The sequence below is a fragment of the Eubalaena glacialis genome, chromosome 2 (genome assembly GCF_028564815.1).
Source record: "Eubalaena glacialis isolate mEubGla1 chromosome 2, mEubGla1.1.hap2.+ XY, whole genome shotgun sequence".
In the NCBI taxonomy this organism is placed as follows: domain Eukaryota; kingdom Metazoa; phylum Chordata; class Mammalia; order Artiodactyla; family Balaenidae; genus Eubalaena; species Eubalaena glacialis.
Window position 1 is genome coordinate 37,792,400 of NC_083717.1, and position 12,102 is coordinate 37,804,501.

The 12,102-nt window shown below is 39.2% G+C and overlaps 1 protein-coding gene across 1 annotated transcript in view; it reads left to right on the top strand.

Moving 5' to 3' along the window:
- The window catches only part of IQGAP1 (IQ motif containing GTPase activating protein 1), a 99,757-nt gene extending 90,279 nt beyond the window's left edge, over window positions 1-9,478 (top strand). The window contains exons 36-38 of the mRNA XM_061179899.1: window positions 1,031-1,153; window positions 4,859-4,967; window positions 7,147-9,478. Of these exons, the coding sequence (XP_061035882.1) occupies window positions 1,031-1,153; window positions 4,859-4,967; window positions 7,147-7,260 (346 nt within the window). The 3' untranslated portion in view covers window positions 7,261-9,478. The remainder of the gene's footprint in view (window positions 1-1,030; window positions 1,154-4,858; window positions 4,968-7,146) is intronic.
- Window positions 9,479-12,102: the final 2,624 nt, after the last annotated feature.

Sequence of the window (12,102 nt, forward strand, 5' to 3'; positions counted from 1 at the left end):
CCCCAGGCTTGGAATTAGCTATTTCTCCAAGCATCCCTGGTTCCTTTTAGTGAAGAATGGTATTTAGAAACCAAAATTTAGGCACCGGATGTGCTCAGTGCCACAGAATCATTTTTGTTTCAGGCCTTCTAAGCAGACAGAGCTAGGTTCTCATTTCTTTTTTAATTGCTGCATGGTATTCCATTGTATAGATAAATATAACTGCTTAATCAATTCTCCATTAATAGACATTTACATTGTTTCCAGTTATTATAAAAAGTTCTGCCACAAATAACCTCTTATACATACGTCATTTTGCAAATGTAGGCGTGTTTTTGAAGATAAATTTCTAGAAATGTAATTGCTGGGTTAAGATTTTTGTGCAGTTGTGATTTTGATAGATATTTCAGTTGCCAGCCATAGGGATTATTACCTTTTACACAACTACCAGCTTTTCTGCCCCAGTTCTTGAGACCCTTCCCTTGAGAGTCCCAGATACCATTCTCATTCATCTGTATTCTTCCCTTGCTTACTCTTCTTACCGTTTCTCGCCTTGATTATCCCAACAGCCTTCTGACATCTGTTTCTTTTTCCTTGCTCCCATTCCTCTGTAATTGCTATGCTGGCTTAAACACTTTTAAAAATTTCGTATTCTAAAATATTTTTATTTTTTCTCTGCACAGCCAAGGGGCTTAGAGTGACTCCCTTGGGATTCAGTACTGTTCCCTCAGGCTGGCATTAGAAGCCCTCACACTTACTTTAGGTGCTTAGGTTCTGAGAGGGACATAGAAGAATTCAGACACTGTCAAATTCATCGTGTGTTCTCAAATGTATAATTTAAATCAAAGAGAAAAGCAATTTAGTAATGTTTCCCTGTTTTGCAGAGATAGTGCTTAGGCAAATCCTAGCATTTATTTGCCATTTTAGAATTGGTTTGTTACTTACGCTTGTGTATGGGAAGTTTGTTTTCTGACCTCATATCCTTGAGTTACTAACAAAGATTCATAGTAGATAGCTACCTATAGAAAGTGACATAATGTGATTTTTACAGGGTCTCCAAAAAGCCTAGGGAAATGAAAGGAAAGAAAAGCAAAAAGATTTCTCTAAAATACACAGCAGCAAGACTACATGAAAAAGGAGTTCTTCTGGAAATTGAGGACCTGCAAGTGAATCAGTGAGTATTTGGTTTTTAACTTTGTTTTATATATTGATTTTTTTATTTCTGCATTTGTCATATCTTTTTCTTATTGACTTTATTTCTCTTATCTGGATAATTATTTTTATATTTTATGTGTGTTTATAATTGATTAATTAAATAAGTAATTAATTAATTATGTGCAGAATTTGGCCTAATAGAGTTAATTTGCCTGTCATAGAAGGGAGGTATTTCTTTTCCTTGTTTGTGGAACATTTTTCTCAGGACATCCTACTTTTCCTCTTTAAAGCAGGAAGCCATTCCTTCCATTTTTTTTTTTTTCTGTGTCCAAACCAAGGATAAGTAAGGAATAACAAGAAGAGGAGTGTACTTTATTCCACCTGAGGCATGAACCGGGGGCTTACCCTCATCTTCTTTTCTGGGAACCACCAGCTTGCTTTACATGTGGTTCATGGACCTGACCTGACCTGACCATCCTCCCTCAGGTGCTGGCCCAGCTGCCATTAACAAGCATTTATTGAGTACCTGCTCAGTCAACCCTGTGATCTCAGGCAGCTGAGCTTTCTGTTACTGTGTCTGTTTAAATTTTTTTTTTTAATTTTGCTTAAAAAAACTTTTATATTTTTCTGATTCTAAAATAATATGTATTCACTGTTGAACTTTGAAAATGTGGTAAAGCATAAAGAAAAAGAAAAGCACCTATAATCCAACAAGCCAAAGATAGCCACTGAAATCATTTTAGTATATTTTCTTCTGTGCCTCTGTTCACATAAAGATTATCTATGATTACTTACTTACCTTCCTACTTTTTTTTTTAACATAAATTGGGATGATACTGTTTATAGTCATGTATCCAGCTTTTTCCTCATAACATTGTGAGCATTTTTCACATAGTTTGAAAGTATCCTTTTTAATGACCACATAACATTCCATATTGTAGTTTTAATTTAACCATTTACCTGTTGTAGAACATTTTAAGTTGATTTTACTTTTTACATTATTACACATGTGATAATACCTTTATATGTAAATCTTTGATTCTACCTCGGATTATTATTATTTCTTTTTGTATGATAGATGCCTAAAAATGTAATTTTTGGTCAGAGTATAAAAATATTTTTTTATTGTAAAAAACAGAAAACATAAAATTTACCATCTTAACTATTTTTTAAGTGTACAGTTCAGTAGTGTTAAATATATTCACATTGTTGTGTAATCCAGAACCTTTTCATCTTACAAAACTGAAATTATACCCATTAAATAACAACTCCCCATTTCCCCTTCCCCCCAGCCCCGGGCAACCAGCATTCTCCTCTCTGTTTCTATGAATTTGACTCCCTAGGTGCCTCATATAAGTGGGATCATACAATACTTGTCTTTTTGTGTCTGGCTTACTGCACTTAGCATGATGTCCTCAGGGTTCATGCATGTTGTAACCTGTGACAGGTTTCCTTCCTTTTCAAGGCTGAATAGTTTTCCACTGTGTACATGTACTACATTTTGCTTATTCATTCATCCATTGATGGACATTTGGGTTCCTTCCACTTTTTGCTATTATGAATAATGTTACAATGAACATGGAAATGTAAATATCTCTTTGAGACCCTGCTTTCAATTCTTTCTGATGTATACCCAGAAGTGGGATTGCTGGATCATATGATAATTCTATTTTTAATTTTTTTAGGGACTGCCATACTGTTTTCCATAGCAGTTGAAAAAAATTTTTAATTCATATATATTGCAGAGTATTTTCTAGCAGTGTCTAACATGTGTATGAAAGTGCTTACTTACCTCACTACTTCTTTGCCATCATTGAGTAATAAAACAGTTTTTGATATTTTTGAATTAATAGATAAAAAGGTAGCATTTTAAAATTTTGCACTTTTTAGAATTCTGGTTGAGTTTTTTAGTGTGTGTTTATTTTTTTTTAATATTTATTTATTTTTGGCTGTGTTGGGTTTTAGTTGCAGCACGCAGGATCTTTCATTGCGGCGCGAGGGCTTCTCTCTAGTTGCGGCGTGGGGACTTCTCTCTAGTGGTGGCATGCGGGTTTTCTTTCCCTAGTTGTGGAGCAGGGACTGTAGAGCGCGTGGGCTCTGTAGTTTGCGGCACGCGGGCTTGGTTGCCCTGCAGCATGTGGGATCTTAGTTCCCCGACCAGGGATCGAAAACGCTGCATTGGAAGGTGGATTCTTTACCACTGGACCACCAGGGAAGTCCCTGTGTGTGTGTGTTTAAACAGGGCTTATTATCTATGTTTTTTCTCTGATCACTTTTTCAATTGGGGACCTTGGTCTTTTGGGTTTTTTTTTTAGTTGACCACTTTATGCCATTTTTCGAATCTGTTTTATAATTTATTATCTCCTCCCTTCTTTTTTGTCATTATTTGCCACTACTGTTCAAGTGCCTACCGTTATTTGACTCTTCTTTTTAATTTGCTACCATGGGCTTAGGAAACAAATGACAAACCAAACCAGTTAAAATAAAATTATTTATCACATAAAATAAATATCTTTATAAAGGGTCTCCTGTTGAGTAAAATGCATGTGCTTTAGTACATGGATTTTGTAACCTCTCGTTTAGCTTCTTAGTGGCCTTCTTGCATCCTTCATGGTTCTCAGCTCTGTTCACAATAGATCAGTTTGCTCTGTAGTTGAGTTCTGGAAATCTGGGGTGACACACTTTGATCACCTGGGGAACAGCATACTCCCACCTTCTGGTGCATTAAAACTTCTGGGCATGTAAGGTGTCCAGAGTGAGTGATACCCTAAATATTTTCAGTAATAGCAGTTTATATTTGGTGGTACTCAATATGTTTATATCTGTAGCACCTACTCCTTCCAGAAAACCTCCTCTCGGTTCTTTTCATTCTGACCATCCCACTCCACCCACCCCCGCCCCCGCCTTTTGTTTACTTACCTCTTCCAGTCCTCAGACACGCATGGATTCAAACATGCATCTTTTCCTCCTCCTTCTAGCCCAATTTCCTCTTTATTTTTTTTTAAACATTTTACTTGCAGAACATAATTAGTTCTCTCTTATTTATTTATTTATTTATTTATTTATTTATTTACTTTTTTTTTTTTTTTTTGGCTGCGTTGGGTCTTTGTTGCTGCGCGCACGGGCTTTCTCTAGTTGTGGCGAGCAGGGCTACTCTTCATTGCAGTGCGTGGCTTCTCATTGCAGTGGCTTCTCTTGTTGCGGAGCACGGGCTCTAGGTGAGCGGGCTTCAGTAGTTGTGGCACGCAGGCTCAGTAGTTGTGGCGCATGGGCTCAGTCGCTCCACAACATGTGGGATCTTCCCGGACCAGGGCTCGAACCCGTGTCCCCTGCAAGCGGATTCTTAACCACTGCACCACCAGGGAAGCCCCCAATTTCCTCTGATTCTCCTTTTATCATTAGGTTTCAGCAGTGGCCACATGGAAGGCCAAGAGGATTCTTGACATCATTCCTTCAGAGGCCATTTGTGGCCTTCCTCAATGGTTCCTCTTCCAGTAGAAAGCAAGTGCTGCCAGGAGAGGCTGCCACCCTTCTCTCCAGATCCCAAAGTAGATGGTACTTAGAGTAGCAATCCCACACTGCTTCACCTGCAGAAGTACTTTGCACCTTTATTTTGTATGCCTTTTCACTCTTGAAGACTTTGTTCATCTCCTTTCTGCGTTTCACAGAATATTTTTACATGAGAACACGGAAATCATACCCTTACGATGTTGTGTTTCCACAGGTTTAAAAATGTTATCTTTGAAATCAGTCCAACAGAAGAAGTTGGAGACTTTGAAGTGAAAGCCAAATTCATGGGAGTTCAAATGGAGACGTTTATGTTACATTATCAGGTGGGTTTGCACCAGGTAAAACCGAAAGCTCTGGGTGTGAGGTAGTTGTGTTCTTGTCAAGGTAGGAGAATGGATGTAAAGGAGACCCATGTGGGGAAAGCTGCCCACAGTCAGCAGTGAGTGAGCTGAGGAGTTTTGTGTGTCTGATTTGGGCGGTACAGGCTGGAGAGCTTTTGCAGATGTGTAAATCTTCAGAAAGCATATCTGAAGCTTACACTTAAGGTTGCCACTAAATTGAGCTGATACCTTGGACTTGAACAAAATGCTTAGGTACATATCTTGACAGTACAAAATTATAAACCTTCTCAGTAGCTTGAAATCTTGTATATTTTTTTTCCCTCTCATTTTGGTTTGATATAGGGGCTTAAAGGTGTACTTCTGACAAGATGTGTGTAAATTGCATCTTTGTAAACTGAATCCCATTTTATTTATTTATATATTTTTTGAGGATTTTTTTTGTTAAGAGAAAACAACTTTTTACTGGAATCTGACTTAATAAATAGGGATCACAGAACAAATAACAAACAACAGCGTGAGCTACATCAGAATGAAAAAAGAAATGATGGACCTGGATTTCCAATCTGAAACTATTATGCAATATGATATTTTTTTTCTTGCCATGCCGCATGGCTTGTGGGATCTTAGTTCCCCAACCAGGGATCGAACCCAGGCCCTTGGCAGTTAAAGCGTGGAGTCTTAAGCACTGGACCACCAGGGAATTCCCCCGAGTCCCATTTTAAATTCAGAAAGAATTCTGCAGTGAATCATTTTGTAACAAAACTATCCCTAATTTTTATTTTGAAATCTCTCTCTTTTTTTTGCATTGAAAAATGTCAGGGCATCAGAAGGATTCCTAGGTAATGTCCAGCCTCTGTTAGTTTTATGAACACAGTGCTGCATCGTTGGTACCCACACAGGGCTGCACTCCGTGAAGCTGGGCAGGGGCCTTTCTCTGAACGTGCATTTGGGCTCTTGCACACATTGATCTCCCTTAAATGGGGGCTCTCCCTCCCCACCCCTTATTCCTCCATCATTTATTGAGGACTTTCACGTTGTTAAAACCCCTAAAGCTTGCCCCACCAGCGAAGCCACAGTTTTTTTCTCCTTCGCTTCCATAGCCTGTAGAGACAACCCCTGTTCGCTACAGGCATTGACTTATTTTCCTCTTCACTTCCAAACTGCAGACTCCTTAAGGACAGGTAGTATTTCTTTGTTTCCTTCTCAGTGACCAGTAGACCCTCAAAACACGTTAACTGTACAGATGTGAAATGATTTTGTGATGCACATAGCTAACTCAAGTCCTTACACAGAAAAGATCCTATTATTCCCTCAGTTTCACCAAGTTCATGTAGGCCGCCCAGTCTGCCTTAGGTAGTGTATTCCTCCATGCACAAATTCATTAACTGCAGAATGACTGCCAGGTGCGAGGTATTATGTTAGGTGCAGGTGATGCACCAGGGTCCTCGTCCTCATAGAGCTGCTAAGATTTTTCCAAAAGATGAATTGGTTGAACTTTTGGGATCCCTTCAAGCCCTTTGACTCTTGCTTTCTCATCACCACTCTTCCAAAGTTTAGGGGTGCGACCACTCAGATTTCCTCAATTTGTTCTGGACAGTGGAGGGTAGTGGGGAAAGCAGGGGCTTTGCAGTCAGATCCAGATTCACCACATCCAGCTCTGTACTGTCGGGCAGGTCATTTAACATCTCTGAGCCTCAGAAGCCTCATCTTTAAATTTGAGATAATCATACCTGGTAGGATTTTTGACAGGACTTAAAAAGACACTATCTAACGTGCTTCCACATTGTGGAACACATAGTAAACACGTAAAAAACATTTAGTCCTCTCTTTCCCCTTGCGTTCAGGGTATAAAAGCTCTGTCATTTGAAATAGAAATTAAGACTCTAGTAGATAGTGTTGAGACATTACTGGCCTTATCTTGTTTTCAATTGTTAGTATATTTCATTACGGATTGAAATGCCGTCACCTTCTCCAGGTGACACATCACTTAGACGAACTAGGCTGCGGGCAGGCAGTTCCATAGTTGGGGACTTGTTTCTCACCCCAGTTCATATCTGGCACACAAGGCATGCCTCATTCCTTCTGGATCCCTCCCTACATTGTGTCCTTCCTTTTGTTGTTCCACAGACCTGATTAACTGTCAGAATGTTTTTTTGAACAGGACCTGCTGCAACTACAGTATGAAGGCGTTGCAGTCATGAAATTATTTGATAGAGCGAAGGTAAATGTCAACCTCCTGATCTTCCTTCTCAACAAAAAGTTCTACGGGAAGTAATTGATCATTTGCTGCCAGCCCAGAAGGATGAAGAAAGAAGTGCCTCTCGGCTACCTTTCTAGGGGTCCTCCTTTACTCATAGGAAGCAGACACCCAGCCCACACCATCACCTCAATCTGATACACCCCCAGTGCCACGTGTTCAACTCCTCCTGCTCAATGGGACATTTGTTGCCCCTTGTTCATAGGGAAATTGTATTTCAGGCTTAGTCTGACCCTTCTTATTCCTTCATTTTCTTCTGTCCCGTAGGAAAGAGTGGGAACTCCCCTGAAATCTCTCATGTTGTTACAGTCTTAGAGGTTGCATTACTATATTGTAAGCTTTGGTGTTTGTTTCAATTAGCAATAGGGATGGTGGGATTTGAATTCTTGTTATTTAGAAGTGGAAGCCATTAGCACCAATAACGTACATACATACAAGACACATAATTAAAATGTCAGGTTATCCATAGTTATTAGGTTGTCATTTAAAAGTAAAGTTCCTTATATTTCTGTCCCATCAGTAAAATGGAAGGATACGGGGAGTCATTGGTTCTCTTCCATTCTGTTTTCCTTAATGGGCGGGAGCTAATAGAAGTCACTGTTCTATGTTCAAAGGAAGCATTTCTAGAAAGAGGGGGATATTGTTTTTAAGTTTCACCATTAAATTTGGGCAGTTCTGTTAGTGTAACTCTCTCCTCAGTGGATGGGAGAGTCCCACTGATAAAATTAAGCTACTTAGGTAAATTCGGAATGGTCTGAGCACCTGCTCATTTGTGTTGGTAGAGATTGACTAGATTCAGGCAGACTGTCCACTGTCCCTGTGGCAAAGGAATGGGTAAGCCCTAGCGTAGAATGTAATTGTTTTCAAAACTGTTTTATATCTTAAGAGTGTCTTATTAAAGTGTAGATTTATTTCTTAAAATGTGGGTGATAGGAATTTTAAAGATTTATATAATGCTTCAAAAGCCTTTAGAATACTGTAAGAAAAGGGTTTTTTTAAATTGGCTTATCTGTATATCTGAACTCTTAAAACTTTCTTATAGCTAAAACACTAGGATTTATCTGCAAGGTTGCAGAGAGAGAATCTTGCCTTAAATAGACTGAAACAAAAACAAACAAAACCAGCCAACCGATGTTATACTTGATATTAAAATCTATTTTCCCGCTTTCTTTTTCTTTTCTCTTGCTGCCCACACTGTGCCTTTATTTTATGAACTCCAGTTTTTGAATTTAGTCACAAACAATCCAATTCTAAACATTGAACTTAAGAAGCTTTCATTCTTAGATTAAAAGTCATATACTTTTTAAAAAAATCTTTTTATTCAGGAAAATACGTTGAAATCATGCTACTGAGCCTCTATTTTCTCTGATGTTTTGGTTCAGTATTCTTCTATCGTAAAACATAAACTAACATTTAAAAATTTACTGATGTATATTTAAAGCCAATAAACTGTTTCATTAATAACAAATCATGTGATGTGTCCCAATTACAAATGTAAGTGTTGGAAATGTGGTTTTCACGATAGACTGTTTACTCAAGTCAGGTCCACGGGTGCAAATGTAATAGTTGTAGGAGTCTACACACTCCAGGCAGCCCACAGGCAGCTGAAGAGGTGAGGTGTGGAGTGCCACGGAAGGAGTCTCCACTACCTTGACCTTGTTTTTTGTTGTATTTTGGAAGACAATTTTTTAGTAAATATTTTCCTCAGATTAAAAGAAGATGCCATTATAAGTAGCATTGCCTCAAAAACTGGGACCAACCAAATTGTCAACCCTTTTACCTTAAAAGATGATACTCATCCCAAATGCATGTCACGCCCCAAAGGCCACATCCATGACAGACAGTGAGCAAAGTTCACAACTCCTTTAACAAAATATGATGTTTCAATTATTTGTAAGGACATAGTTCCCTTGACACAACTTCTAATGCAAAATAGCACAAAATACACTTCAAGAATTTTGATGGTAACTATGTAGAATTAACGGTGTTAACAGCGTTGAGGATGCCCAGCCGAGCCCAAGTCATGGCATTGAAACCTTGTAGCTCTTATTAATTTTAATTTATTAGCTATAGCAATCTCTGTCTCAACTCTCTCCTTCTTTGACGTTCTCTTCAACCTGCCATCGTGACATTTACCATGAATTTCCTCCCTCAAGAATTTGGACTGCCCATCAGATTGTTGCTGCACACAATTGCCTTTGTATCTTTGTATGAAATAAAAGGCCATTTGTTCGTTTTTGTGTTTCTTTTTCTCAGTGTCATTGTTAGCAGTTCCTGCAAAACAGTGTTAACTAGAGTGAGATTTAATAATTGAAAACCACAACAAAAACAACCCCTTCATAGTCTTTTTGAACCAACAAACGCAAGTCAGCTATCTCAAAGCAATTTTTAACTCGTGAGTTCAGCCTTCTTAAATGTAAAATGCTTGAAGTAGCCTCCACATAAAAAGAACTGCGAGGGGTGGGGGGAGGTGGAGAACTAACATAATGTCACTTAGTTCTTTTTTAATAATCCACAGTTGTTTTTAATCATTATTGGTGGACACTTCAATGTCAGTTAATGGCTGGAAGTTTCAAATTACAGCAGCATTAAATGTTGTTTTATGACAGTAGCACCCTAGGTCATAGTGTGTCCCTCAGGGGACTTCTATGTTACATACAAGTCACCAGAAAAGACTAGGGGAAGTTGGATATGGAAAAAGTAAACAGCAGCAAAAGGGAGGAAAAATGGTTTCCTTTTAAGTACGGCCCCGGGGGGCACCCTTACTTAAAATACAAATTCATATGGAAGCATCCTGTTGTGTTTTTGTTTTGTTTTTAATTTATTTTTTTGGCTGCGTTGGGTCTTCGTTGCTATGCATGGGCTTTCTCTAGTTGCAGCGAGCGGGGGCTTCTCGTTGCGGAGCACAGGCTCCAGGTGCGCAGGCTTCAGTAGTTGTGGCGCGCGGGCTCTAGAGCGCAGGCTCAGTAGTTGTGGCGCGTGGGCTTAGTTGCTCCGCAGCATGTGGGATCTTCCCGGACCAGGGATCAAACCCATGTCCCCTGCATTGGGAGGTGGATTCTTAACCACTGCGCCACCAGCGAAGTCCCATCCTGTTGTGTTTTTAAATTGTGGCCAGGCTATATTGGAAAATCAGTGACAATATGAAACAAGGGGGGAAACGGAATAATTCTAAAGTAAACATAAGTGCAAAATTGGAGGTGATGGTTTGTGTGGGTGGCTGGAGATGATCCCACAGGCCTCTGAGGAAGAGTGACGTGGTCAGAACCTGGGCTTTCCTGGCAGTGGGCCCTTCTGGAAGTTACCCCTTCGGAGGCTGTTTCCTCATTCCAAAATGGGGAGATGCCATCGAGTACATGTGTTACTGAAACCTGAAATATACGTTAACAACTTATGCTCTACATTGGCCTGCAAAGAAATCGAGGGAGTTAGGAAGGTGCTTATCAAGTATAACGATGTTAAGTAAGGAGACCAGGATGAGAGGAAAATAAGAGGAGGAAGGTGGATAGCACCTGGGGTGATGCTGGGAGAGAGTGGCCACCATGAGACCTCGCAGAAAGGAGCTGGGGTGCCTCAGCGGTGCTGCAGACACCGTGTAAACCTGTGTAAACTGAAGAGAATCTGAGAAGACTACACCCCTCCACACATTTTAAATTTGGCATCCAAATTTTTTGTTTAAATTGTGTAGTGTGTAATTGCCAACATATTGTGAACTTCCAGGTAAAAATTACCTAACTTTTAAAGTTATCCAATGGAACCCCCTATTTTATTTTTTAATACTTGTGTGTTATTATTATTAATTGCAGATAGCACCTCACTGTGTATGAGGAGAAACTCCTCAGTAGAACACTGCAATGGAACCCCCCCCTATTTTAAAAGGCACATGAACAAAGCCCTTCGTCAACTGGAAACTTGACATCTTTTTTCTCTTTAAAACTCGTGTCTATTCCACTTCCCTCAGAATTTTATTCTAATGTAATATTTTTAAGCTTAAGTCTTACTTTTGACCATCCTGTCATTATGTGTAATAAAAATTAAAATGTTGGGCTTCCCTGGTGGCGCAGTGGTTGAGAATCTGCCTAACAATGCAGGGGACACGGGTTCGAGCCCTGGTCTGGGAAGATCCCACATGCCGCGTGGCAACTGGGCCCGTGAGCCACAACTACTGAGCCTGCGCGTCTGGAGCCTGTGCTCCGCAACAAGAGGGGCCGCGATAGAGGCCCGCGCACAGCAATGAAGAGTGGCCCCCACTTGCCGCAACTAGAGAAAGCCCTCGCACAGAAACAAAGACCCAACACAGCTAAAAATAAATAAATAAATTAAAAAAAAAAAATTAAAATGTTTTATTTCCTGTGACCATAAGGCTGTTAACTCAATCCAGAAAAATACTTTGCATTATAATTATTGTTAATGCATTTTTGATCAAAGTAATCTTATATATTGTCTTGACAAAGAATTCTAAGACATTTGAAATGCATTTCTTAATTAAAGTTCTTAAAGTGAAGGTTTAAAAAACTTATGGATAAGTATTACTACTTGCTATAATGAGATAGGGCTCATGACCAATTCTCTTCCTAGTTTTCACTTTTATAAATGTAAGCTTTGAGAACCTTTGCTGTCATAATAAGTATATGGAATGGAAGGTGTTTTGTGATAATGTCACCCATTTCTTAGGACTCCTTAGTTATAGCTCCCAAATCTCAATGAATTATAATAAAAAATTATCACATGATTAGCATGATTAGGTCCTCTAGTTTTGTTGAAAGCCAAAAAAAAAAAAAAAAAAAAGTTACCTAGTTTGGAAAAGAGTTTATTATCCAGTCTTTAGATCATCCACTTCTTCAGGACTTGGGACTTGGG